This window comes from Apis laboriosa, unplaced genomic scaffold (genome assembly GCF_014066325.1).
Source record: "Apis laboriosa isolate Shangri-la unplaced genomic scaffold, ASM1406632v1 scaffold11_cov152, whole genome shotgun sequence".
NCBI lineage: Eukaryota > Metazoa > Arthropoda > Insecta > Hymenoptera > Apidae > Apis > Apis laboriosa.
In genome coordinates, this window is record NW_025221020.1 from 2,719,043 (window position 1) to 2,731,088 (window position 12,046).

The following is a 12,046-nucleotide window of genomic DNA, read 5'->3' on the forward strand; positions in this document are numbered from 1 at the left end:
ACGACCCACTTGTTATTTACACCGTTCTTCCCTTGGAAGGGGAGAGTGACCACCATCTCCGTAGCTGAGACCTCGTTGGTGACCGCGTTGGGCACCACCTCCTCGACCACGCTTCTCAGCGTCTCGGCTTTCTTCCTCCCGACCGAATCCGCGTTCTCGTCACGGTCGGGGGGGAACGAGACGAGGAGTCTGTATCCACGGCCGTGCATCATCTTCAAAGACAAGGGCGATCCCGTGCAGAGTATCTTTCCTTTGTGCATCACTACCACGGTGTCGCTGAGTATGTCGGCCTCGTCGAGGTGATGGGTAGACAGGATGACGGTCCTCCCTATCCTGTGTTGATCGATTAGGCGCCAAATTCTACGCCTCGCGGCTGGATCCACTCCGGCGCCCGGCTCGTCCAAGATCACCAGCTTTGGCGAGCCTAGGAACGCCAAAGCCACGCAAAGCCGTCTCTTTGTGCCGCCAGAGAGTCTATAAACCGGCTCGTGTTCCTGGCTGCCAAGCTCCAGAGACGTCAACATCCTGCGGAACGGAGGAAAGCGCGTCCTGTCTAATTATCGATCGATCGAGATCGAAATTCGCCATTCGAAGATGATTTATTCGTTCATTCATTTATTTAGTCTACTCACTCGTCCACGTTTCGTTGCATGTTCGCGTATTCTTCCTTGGACCGTTTCAGCTTCGCGTAGAAGATGAGATGTTCCCTGGGTGTCAGGGTACCTATCAGCACGTTGTCCTGAGGGCACACCCCTATGTCGGGTTTGCAACCCTCCTCGCCGTTCAAACATATCTCGCCGGTGGTCGGAGCCAGCATCCCCGTCAGCATCTTGCTGAAACGAGAGCTCGAAACAGTGGATCTCAATCGTTTACGAATCGAATCTAAAGAATCGATCAAAGTTGGAGGGAGAAAAATTTGTTAAATAGTAATCGAGTAGCCTCGAAAATCTCTCTTGTAACGATTTAAATAGTTCGAGCTCGAAACAGTGGATCCCAATCGTTTACTAATCTAAAGAATCTATCGAAATTAGAGGGAGAAAAATTTATCAAATATTAATCGAGTAGCTTCGAAAATTTCTCTACTTTTGTCGTAATAATTTAAATAATTCGAAACAGTGGATCTGAATCGTTTACGAATCGAAAGAATCGATCGAAATTAGAGAAAGAAAACTTGTCAAATAATAATCGAGTAGCCTCGAAAATCTCTCTATTCTTGTAACGATTTAAATAGTTTAAACTCGAAACAGTGGATCCCAATCGTTTACTAATCTAAAGAATCGATCGAAATTAGAGGGAGAAAAATTTATCAAATATTAATGGAGTAGCTTCGAAAATTTCTCTTGTCGTAATAATTTAAATAGTTCGAGCTCGAAACAGTGGATCCCAATCGTTTACTAATCTAAAGAATCGATCGAAGTTAGAGGGAGAAAAATTTATCAAATATTAATGGAGTAGCTTCGAAAATTTCTCTACTCTTGTCGTAACGATTTAAATAATTCATATTTATATATATATATATATTCGAACAAACGTACATGATGGTAGTTTTCCCAGCACCGTTTCTCCCAAGGAGGCTGGTTACTTCCCCCTCGCTGAGTTTCAGAGTAAAGTCATCCACCGCCACGACCTCGCCCTGATCGGTGTTGTATACCTTTCTCACGCCGTCGAATCTCACTCCCGTCTGTTTCTCGTTTACCGTCAAACTGGTGGCGTTGCTCTCCTCGTCTGTATTCCATTAAAACCGTGCAAAAAGTCCACGTGTTTTTAATAGGTAATCGGATAGTTTCGTCAAGCAAGCTCTTACCATTTTTACAGCTTTTTTTTCTAATTCTCGAGAAAGCGGGATTGAGATATTGATATTGAAAAATAAGCAGGTGTACTTGGACGATAATTTTTCCTTTTTTCTTTCTTTCTTTTTTTTTTTTTTTTTTACATTCTTTCTCTCGAGAGAACAAGATCAATCAGAAGAGAAAAAAGCAAATTTCATATAATTCACATGCATCACATGCAGCATAGGTAGTGCAGTGTAACCATCTGTCTGGAGATATATATAAAGGAGGGAGATATCGTGCGCAAAACGTAAAAATGTTCGATATCTGGTGCATCCGATCTGACGTCGGCTCGCGTCGTGAAACTGAAGCAAAACACGTGCACGGGCAAACTATCGAGAAGAATCACAGCCGTGCCCATGGATCCGTCCACGACTGCAACATCGAATAAATTAAGCATTCGCAAATTTCCATTCTCGTGGAAGTAGCAACAACCAACCATTTGCATATTTGCCGCAATCCAAATATTCGGATATTCTCTTTCCCCCCTCCCCGTCCCCAAAAATGCAAATTTTACGAAACAGAATTCTCTCGACACTTGGTGCGGAGTATTGTATTACGTCTTTGCAGTTTCGAGCGATTTTGAACGGAAGAGAGCTAGCTAGATTGAAATATTCACAATTGTATCCGAACATTTGGGGGGCGCATTTGTGGAAAAGCGGAGATAAAAAAAGAGGAGAAGAGAGAGAAAGAGAGAGAGAGCGCGCGCGCGCGTTAGAAATGGCGGAAGCTAGAGAAGGGAGAGAAGAAGCGGAAATATCGTGCAAAGAGCGGAAGAGCGAGCTAGTGCGATACCTTGGTAAGTGGCTGAAGGGTGGAGAACGTCGTTAGTGAAATAGAGGTTGTTGACGAAGGCGAGGTAGCCAGGCCTGCCATAGAGAGAACGTGTGTTGGCCCACCATAAGCTACGGGACCTCAAATCGTGAAGTCCCCTGCCTGGAAAATTTTTTTTCCGCCAATGCTCGTCCGTTCTTTTTTTTCCAGAAAACACATCGACTTTTGGGTCACGTCGACTTGTTTCATTCACACGCGGGGGGACAATCTTCCTCTCTCTCTCTTTCATCCCAGTTTTCTTTTCATCATCGCCCTATTGGCGTTTCTTTTTCATCATCGATCGTGGTGATTAAAGAGGAAAGAGAAAGATTTTTCCGTGACAGTGAGAAGACGTGTGCGCGAAAATTTGCGAGAAGATGCGAACGAGAGGTGTGTGTGTGTTTGTGTGTGTGTGTTTGTACTTATATGTTTATACATGTGCGCGGGTGAACGAACGCGTATTCTTTCCTTCGTCTCGTGTTTGAACGCAGATGCATGATGCCAAGATGATTCGAATTTTTACCGTATCTTTTTTTCCTTTGACATCATCCATGCGTTCCTCTTTCAGTTATTGACAACAAAGTGACGATAAAAAGTGTGACACAAATAGCATAAAGGAGACACTCGAGATAAATCCGTGACATCACCTGCACCACAGATCCCCAGTATTCCGTTGAGATCTTCGTTGAAATAAAACAGTTGAATAAAATTAATGACAATCATCGCACGAAGCGGATCGAGCGAATTTTTTGAATGCGACAAGAAGAAGAGAAAAAAAAAGACAAAAAAAAAAAATAGAAAAAATAAAACATCAGAGAACAGAGTAAAAAAAATCGTAAAAGATTCTTTAAGCTCTCGATACCTCCACCAAACGGAATCGAAAAATCAATTCTACAGAGAGTTCGTTTTTAAAAAGTTGACGACGCCTCGTGACGAGAGGGTAAGCGAGGGTTCGAGTTTTTTTCAAGTTTTTCTACCTGAATTCGTGTATCTTGCGATGAGATAACCGACAACGGCGTAAAGGAAACCGTCGAAGGCTATCGTCAACAGGATCAAACCCAAAGACATGGAATCGCCCGGGCTGGATTCCTCCCACATCGCGGACCAAGTTAGCCCGACGCCTTGAACCTCCTTCCTGGCCGCGTACAAGCAACCGTAACAAAAGCTGGTCGACATGCTGAGACACTGAGAAGGGGAGAAAAGAGAGTTTGATAAATCGTTCGGTTTGCTTGTGTAGGGGGAGGGGAGGAGCGTGGAAGGCATTAACATAACATTATAGAAAATGGCGGTTTTATGGGGGGGGGAGAGGGGAGGGGGGAAGCGCGCCTAACGCGGTGGTGGCGCATACCGCGCGAACCGTGTTATTTGTCACGAAAATGCTGTTGCAACGCTAGGTGATGATAACTTACGATGAGAAGCTTATAACCGAGACCAATAACGGCCTCCATAGCGATGACAATGACGTATGGCATGAACGTCAGCAAGAACATAACCACGGTGGTGATCGCAGCCAGGCTTGCCGAGCTGCACATCGTCGAGATCATGTAGCTGAAAATTTGTTCGAGATATAACGATAGAGGAGAGGAGAAACGAATTGATATAATTAAACGGAATTGTTATAAAGGCTTACCAAAAAGTCACGATGGAGAACGCGTAATCGATTGTCATGATCAGGAATAAAGAGGGATCGGATTTCGGTAAGATTTTTCCGGCGAGTAGGATCGTGGCTATGGAGAACATGACGATCAACAGTTCTATAAACGTGGTGATGGACCAGGCCACGGTGTTCCTCCAAGGTTTCAATCCCATCACGCTCATCACCATCGAGTTCTGAGATTCCTTTTCCCAAACTATGTGCCTCACAGCTGCTCCGACGCACATCATCAGCGCGAAGAAAAAACCCACCTGAATACCCTGAGACTCGTACAGGGTTGTTTGAAAACTGGATCGAAATATCCGGTCAAAATTATTCGATCGATAAAAGAGAAGAAAAGGAGAAGAAAAGGGGGGGGGGATCGTCACTCACGGCACGTCTTTCCAGCAGGGATACGGCATCTGTTGCGTCACAGTCCTCCAATTCTGATCCTTTCGAGTTTTCGTTCTCACGATTGCTCGATCGATAGAATCCTGAAGCTGCACGAATCCTCGCAAATATCTCAAATTCTCTATGAAACTGCTCTCAGGACCGGGTGTCCAAAATTGATTTTTTAACCTTTTGGTAGACTGCACGTAATCCACGTCCATTCGAATTTTGTACACCACGTTTTCGGGCAGTTCACGGTCCAAAGATCTCTTCGATGGTTTATGATCCAAAAAGACAACACCTGCTAAAAATTCCCGTGTCTCCATCAGGATCCGTGCTTCCGCTTCCATCTCCTCCTCCGACCGAAATCCTCTTATTCGATCCACGAGCACGCACTCCAATAAATCATTCAACATGCCGACCATAGTTATCAAACGCTTCGACCTTTTGAGTCGCCACGAAATCTCGCTCAGATTCATGTCGGTAAAATCTCCTAGAAAATAGGGATATTTTATAGAAAAAAGAGCATCGTTTTCGAAGGAAAAAAATAACAAAAATATGAGAACGAATGTATTACGTACCTTCGAAATTACCCCCACCATAAGACTTGATCGCGATCTTTATAATATCCGAGGACATTATGTCTTGAAGCTCCCTCAGATTGTCGCTCATGTCGGAAAGATTGGCCAACGAGGTCAATGTTTTCTCGAAATTACCCATCAACGTGCCGAATTGTTCCATCTCCACGAACGTTTTATTCGCTAATTTCATCACACCGTTGATCACCGTGGTATTGGGAGCGTAAAGGATTCGACCGCGCAGCAAAGGTTTCACGTAAGACCATATGATCTTTCCACCTCCCATGGCTACCATACCCTTGTAAGCGTTTCTGCAAAAATCGGCTGAGGAACAAAATTTGAAATTTGAACGAGAAGTTTCGCCAGGGTTTAAAAGATTTAAAAAAATTAACCACGTTGTTTTTTTTCTTTTTTCTTTTTTTTTTTTTTTTTCCGTTAGATCACCACGTACTGGGCAAAGAATCGAGTTCAGCTTTATCGAACTCCTTGCTGTTGTCCTCGATCCTTGAAATAATCTTGTACAAATCGCCGTTATCGGAGACCATCGGTTGTCCGCACAGCATCTTACTCGAATCTTGAAGGAACTTGGAGGCTGGGGGAACGAAGTTTGAATATTATTCGTTAAAGCTACGCTAATTTGATCCTTGAATTTTGCATAACTCACTGGAGACCGTTTGATCCGCCTCCTGCGCATCTGTTTCCAAAGCTTCCGCCGTAGGTATTTGGGAGGAAAGTTTGTCCTTGAAGAACGGCAGCAACTCAGCCGCTACACCGAGATTATCCAACACCATTTTCCCCTCCGCTTCCGTCAAATTTGCGTTGGCCAATATACTTTTCACGTTGGCGCTCATCAGCTGGAAAGGTGGGGGAAGAAAGGAATTGGATCGGAAGATATTTCGACGCGGTCGACGCTGATTACTCACAGTTTTGAACACGTCTTGAAAATTTAAATTCTTGATCAACGTCGTGGTCACGTTCTTCGTTTGCGAATCCTCGAGCTGGCACAGCGCGGCGCTCACCTCCTCGGCGGTGATTCGATCATCGATGAAATTTAATATATCGTCGAGTTTTTTCGGCGAGCAAATGATCTCCTTGAAACTGAGAACTCCTCTTTCTTTCATGAAAACGGAAATCATGTCTATCTTGGCTTGGCTCAGCATCACCGCGACGTCGTTGGAAATTCCAATCTTATCCACCAAATACGATTTCACCACGTCCCAGTTGTCGAACATGTCTCTGATAACGTCTGAAAATAAAAATATCGAATGAAACGTCGCGAGAAGTTTCGTTTCGAAGGAAACACGGCGTGAAATCATACATTTCATCTCGAGTAATCCCAAATTCTTGAAGATGTCCATCGACTCTAGAGCGACAATTATCCGATAAATATCCTCCAACGCGTTTCGATCTTCGACGAACGGTTTAACATCTTCCGCTATTTCCTTCATTCTAAAGGAAAAAGAAAAGAAAAAAGCAGAAGAGAATTATATATATATATATAAAGAGAGAGAGAGAGAGAGAGAGAGAGAGAGAGAGAGAGAGAGAAAGAGAGAGAGCAGCAGTCCAGTTTCCAGCATGCACGAAAACGAAGAACGATGTCTCGCCTCTAATCTCGTTCGTCCGATCGAGATCCATTCTTACCCATCGAAAAGCTTGTCCACCGTCTTATCCTTGAGGATATTAACCACACCGTCGACGATATCGGGAACTCCTAGGACGTCCGAGACGTCTTGGAAGTCTATTTTACTGGCGACGTCGAGAAGATTGCCGCTCTCCCCGATAACGATCGACAAGTGTGCCAGGATCTCCCTCAGCCAAGTTAAATTCCACGAGGCGTCCATCCTCCATTGCCTCGACTCCCTATCGATCCGATCCAGATCCAGACTCTTGGACAATCGATCGGCGATCTCCATCAGGGAACGGTTACTCGACGCTCTCGCGTCGTACTTGAACACTTTCCCCGCTTTCCTCGAGCTCAGATAGTTGTACAAAATAGTCCCGTTCCGACACTCGGCCTTCGTACGGCACAGAGAATCGTTCCTGTCGTTCAGCACCGAGTTCGCGTTGATCATCGCGCCCGGTAAAAACGCCTCGACGCCATCCGCCTCCGACGCCTTCACCACCTCGCGTACCGGCTTCCAGATCGGGACGTACCTCTCCGCCGCCCTCGACAACGCGTCCATGTTCTTGTGATTCCGCCCCGTGTCCAGGATGAACGGATTCTTCCGCAGAGAGTCCAACACGCCGAGAATCACGGTCACGTACCTTGAATATCAAAATATCGTTCGTTTGTATCGATCGTATTTCTTTCGGGATGGGTTCCGTTTAGATTCGATCACGCTTACAGGCCGGGTCTGGAATAGGCAGGTTTCCCCACGAATTTCTCAAAGCATTCCCTCATCTTCCCTCTGTAGGTCTCGTTCTCGAAATTCACCATTATGTCGGCTACGTAATGAAACGTGGCCTCCAACGTTGTCACGAACTCGTCTCTCGTTCGTTCCACGCTCAAGTATTTGTAATTCTTTACCTGGATTCAAAGATCGGCTCGAGATTACGCGTTTTCGGGATCGCGCGATTATTATGATGCCCGGTTTTTATTTGATCACGTTACCATGCTCGAGGTTTTATTCCAATAAAAGTCGCGCATCAAAATGTCGTGAATCTCCGAAACGTTGAGTCGAGTCAATTGGCAGAGTAGCTTGGCGTAGAGTTGATGGTTGACCAGTTGGGAATTTAAAATTTCCAGGGGGAAGGTGACGCACCAAGAACAGTTTCTGAAAGAAACTTTTCTAATAAACGGGAGGCAAAGTTGATAAACAAATTCCTGGAATGCTAACGTGAGGGTGAGGAAGGTGGTGCACTTGAGCTTACCCGGTATTCCCGCTGGAATTCAGAACGTTTCTGGCGATAGCGGAGACTTTTTTCACCACCAAGTGAGCGAGCGCCCTCGGATCCTGGAGAACAATTTTCTTTTTTCGTGAATCGTCGCTGAATCGACGACGAATTTCAAATTTCAAAAATTCACCTCCTTCTTATACTGCGACAAAAAGTCCTTGAACGTCCCCTCCTTGAACGAGGTCCACCACGTTGGTATCTTCGGATCCTTGAAACCTTCCGAGACGACTCGAATTATCGTCGAGCGGACGTGCTCCAATTTCTCGATCAGGTACGTCTCGTTGTGAGACGCCGGCCTGCTTTTTCTCCCCGTTAAACTTTCCTGCGAAAAGTTACGTACGAACGACGCCCGTTTATTACGTCTCCTCCCTCCTCCCCTCCCCCCCTTTTAAAATCAAAAGCGTACAAGTTGTTGGAACTCGTCGCGTACCTCGTACTTCGCGTCGAGAGGCAATATATCGATCAAAGTCAGCCGCCCCTCGGTGAGAACGATCTTTTGGCAGAAGTTGGTGACGCTCGACAAGAGGACCTTCTTCCTCACGAAACTGGGCACGATCAAATATTTGTCGATGTCGCACGGATGCAGCTTGCCAACCGACAATTTCTCCACGAAATCGTTCAATCTCTCCGACTTGACGAAAGTGTCAACACCGCTCACCACCAGATTCGGCAGGTCTTCCATCAGGGTGAGGACAGGCTTCACCTTCGAATTCTCGTACGCGACCCGAAGCTTTTGCCAAACGTCACCCCCTCCCACCAACTCGATCGTCACGTCCACCAGTTGATACGCCCTCATCAGTTTGGTGATCGGATCCGCAGCCTCCATCGACGCGTGATCCCCGGCTTTTATCGCGTACTTGTGTATCCAGCTCTGCCCGGCCTTGCTTATGGCCGACCAAGTCTCGTTCGACAGATTCCTCCACGTCGTCGAGTTGAAAATTTTCGATCTTACCGACAAACTCGGCCCCTCCCTAGCCTCCAGATTCAACGCCGCGTCCAACAATTTCGCGACCGAGGAACACAACCTCGTTACTTTTAACATTGTGGTTACTTCGCTGGTCACGAGAGACTGTTGAAAGTTTCCCCCATGTTTGAATAGATAATAAAGAGATGTACAAATACATATATATTTATATCGAATTTCTACGATTTGCCAGCTCTACTCACGTAATATTCCGCGCTGGTGGTGCTCCTCAACAATTGATAAGGGTCGAACGAGCATACCTCTTTTATGAATCGGGTCCTGTTAGGAGTGGACCAGTAGCTCGAGTTAAATCGAAAATTGCACATGGCTCTCCTCACATCCTCGTAACCCATTAAACCACCTGTAGTCGCGTTCAGGGTGCTAAGGGTAGCCACCAAAGTGATCGTTTCCTCGGGGTGATTGTCGAGGATTCTCAACAATTGGCGCGCGTCACCGCTTTCCACGAAATCCCATATGTCGACGTGACCGTCCCTCGAGTTAATATTTTTTATAGCATTCGTCACGTGCTCCAAAGCCTCGGCTATACCTTCCACGAGCAGTCTGTAATTGCTCTTTTTTACATCCTGAGGAAAATCGGTTCCGTGAATCGGTGAATAAAGATATATATATATAATTAAAGAAACGATCGATTCACCACCTTGTGAACGTTATCGTCGATATATTCCAGAATCTCCTTCAATTTCTGAAGCGTATTCCTTAGATATTGCATGGAAAACGGCGCCTCGAATACCAACTCCCTCTTATCTTGGATCATCTTCCAAACCTCGGACGCGAAATCGTACGCATCGCCGATCACAGTGGTCACGTAAGAATTATATCTGTTGACGGGCTTCTTCCACGCGAGCGCCTCGTTCATGTACAAGTCGGTGTAAACGTTGAAGTTATCCGGATTGAGATCGCAGGTGAATTTCTCCAAGATTTTGTACTCCACGGGGGTGAGGCCGACCATCGAATCCGACCACCACTCGAACAATTTGGAACAAGTGACGACGGTGTCGTCCATCTCTGACTTCGTTATACGATTGTACACTTGTGGATCCGTCAATCCGTAGATGATCGAGGCCAAAATGTAGGGAAGCTTGTTGTAATAAATCGAAATGGCTGTACCACTGTCGAATCCCATCAAGGGGAGCAAGCTTACGGTTGGAGATCGCGAAACTGGAAAAATAAACGAGACTTCGTAAAAATACGTTTTAGAAATTTTCAAAGATCTTTCAAAGTCTCGACATTTACCGTCGTGCAAAATTCCTGTCGCAACCTTTAGTGTATTGTGAACAACATGCGCGGTAAATTTTGCTAAAATGAGAATACGATTTTCGACGGAGATGTTCGAATTCCAAACCTCGCTGGCGGAGAGAGAGCTTTGAAACGCAGCCACCGTCTTGTCTAATTCCAAATCAACGTAGTCCAGGATCCCTCTAAGTCGCGAGAATGAATCGAAAAGAAATAATTAATTTCAAACTTTTCTATTCCCAACGATATCGATCATCGATCATTCGTCCAACCTGGAATCGTTTTTCATGTCTGGCCACCTCTTGTCGAATATACTCTTGACTCCTGGCACGAGAAACTCCAAATCGTCCCAGAAAGTCGGCTGCTCCACGAGAACAACCTTTTTCACGTCGTTGACCAGGTCGTCGAGCTTCTTGGCCAATTGACGAAATTTGATGTAACCCGAGGTCCAATTGAAAGGCGGGGAATGTATCATGTTGTCGTTCTGAAACTGAGAACGGAGATTGTCCGTCGAAATGCCTTGCGAAAATGTCGCAACAATAAAGATTCGTTCAAACAAAGATACTCGCTATTTTCTTTGCCCTCGTCAACACCGGTTGTTCCCTCCATTCTTGAATAAACAAAGTTGGATTACACGATATCCTCTCGATCTCTCTTATTATCTCACGAGTACCGGATCGCAGCTCCATCGCGGCGCCGACGCTTTCCCTTTGTATGCAAGGCCATTGTTCTTCCCGCGATTTGTAATCGTCCAGGATCGATATCTGGGAAACAAAGGATTCGAAAGGAGAGACGAATTCGGTAAGAATTTGGGTTAATAAACGAAGAGAGCGAAAAAGCTTACGAGATGGATGGGTTTCATGGTTATGATGTCGACCACGTCGAGAACCAGAGGGGACAAATTTTGCAGGATGGCCGTTAAAAGAATCTCCGTTTGGGGCATGTCCTCCAGCACTTGGGAGAGCTTCACCAGATGCCCGTTCCTCTGAATTTGATCGACGATCTTCTCCACGTTGTCGAAGATGACCGTGGACGCCCACGCGATCGCGTGCATCTCCTTCCATCCGCCTTTGGCGCGGAAAAGAGGGCTCTCCATCAGGTTGAAGAATTTGCAGATCAAACCTACGCTGCAGAGAGATATAACGCGTGTCACCAAAGTAAATATCTGCAATTTTAGAACGATGGGATGGGAGTAGGAGGGAGGAGGTTATTTCCATTGCTCCCGTACCTCATCTCGAAAACGTCTTTGACCCCGATATCAATGGTCCAGGATGTTTGAAAATCTTCTTTCAACTTTTCCAATCGAGCCAAATCGTAGCCCGCGTCCTCTTGGTGGACCAAGGTGTCGATGTAACGATAAATCTCGATTATTTTCACGTTGAAATCGGTCCAATTGAACGAATCCCTGTTCCTGTAATGAATCTCCTCCCTATTCTTAATCTTCGTCATGTTTAATTCCAAGTCGGTTTGCACGGATTCCGAGATACGACAGACGAGCGCCTTCAACACCGTCCGATTCGACTCCTTTGGAAAATTCAATAAATTCGGTGGGTGTGAATCGGTGCAGTAACTCCTCGTGAAATTGTCGTATTCCAAAATTTTCAAGGCCTGGAAAAAGAGGAAGAGGAAAATTCGAAACGCGAGAAAAGATACCAAAAGGATTAGAATATCATCGTTCCATATACATATA

The 12,046-nt window shown here is 45.6% G+C and overlaps 1 protein-coding gene across 4 annotated transcripts in view; it reads right to left on the reverse strand.

The window, feature by feature from the left end:
• The window catches only part of LOC122719914 (glucosylceramide transporter ABCA12-like), a 30,272-nt gene that overhangs the window by 10,440 nt on the left and 7,786 nt on the right, over positions 1 to 12,046 (reverse strand). The window contains exons 12-37 of one of the 4 annotated variants that reach the window (XM_043946184.1): positions 11,585 to 11,964; positions 11,201 to 11,483; positions 10,926 to 11,120; positions 10,629 to 10,846; positions 10,357 to 10,541; positions 9,761 to 10,281; positions 9,306 to 9,686; positions 8,569 to 9,207; positions 8,269 to 8,460; positions 8,115 to 8,197; positions 7,855 to 8,017; positions 7,589 to 7,770; positions 6,885 to 7,508; positions 6,562 to 6,692; positions 6,167 to 6,489; positions 5,908 to 6,097; positions 5,695 to 5,835; positions 5,247 to 5,567; positions 4,669 to 5,158; positions 4,273 to 4,584; positions 4,052 to 4,190; positions 3,620 to 3,827; positions 2,625 to 2,765; positions 1,536 to 1,725; positions 633 to 833; positions 10 to 525 (exon numbers count right to left, since the gene is read on the reverse strand). In XM_043946184.1, the coding sequence (XP_043802119.1) occupies positions 10 to 525; positions 633 to 833; positions 1,536 to 1,725; positions 2,625 to 2,765; positions 3,620 to 3,827; positions 4,052 to 4,190; positions 4,273 to 4,584; positions 4,669 to 5,158; positions 5,247 to 5,567; positions 5,695 to 5,835; positions 5,908 to 6,097; positions 6,167 to 6,489; positions 6,562 to 6,692; positions 6,885 to 7,508; positions 7,589 to 7,770; positions 7,855 to 8,017; positions 8,115 to 8,197; positions 8,269 to 8,460; positions 8,569 to 9,207; positions 9,306 to 9,686; positions 9,761 to 10,281; positions 10,357 to 10,541; positions 10,629 to 10,846; positions 10,926 to 11,120; positions 11,201 to 11,483; positions 11,585 to 11,964 (7,349 nt within the window). Of the gene's footprint in view, positions 1 to 9; positions 526 to 632; positions 834 to 1,535; positions 1,726 to 2,624; positions 2,766 to 3,619; positions 3,828 to 4,051; positions 4,191 to 4,272; positions 4,585 to 4,668; positions 5,159 to 5,246; positions 5,568 to 5,694; positions 5,836 to 5,907; positions 6,098 to 6,166; positions 6,490 to 6,561; positions 6,693 to 6,884; positions 7,509 to 7,588; positions 7,771 to 7,854; positions 8,033 to 8,114; positions 8,198 to 8,268; positions 8,461 to 8,568; positions 9,208 to 9,305; positions 9,687 to 9,760; positions 10,282 to 10,356; positions 10,542 to 10,628; positions 10,847 to 10,925; positions 11,121 to 11,200; positions 11,484 to 11,584; positions 11,965 to 12,046 lie in introns of those variants that run through there. The other 3 variants (XM_043946175.1, XM_043946201.1, XM_043946195.1) reach the window with 3 other exon arrangements.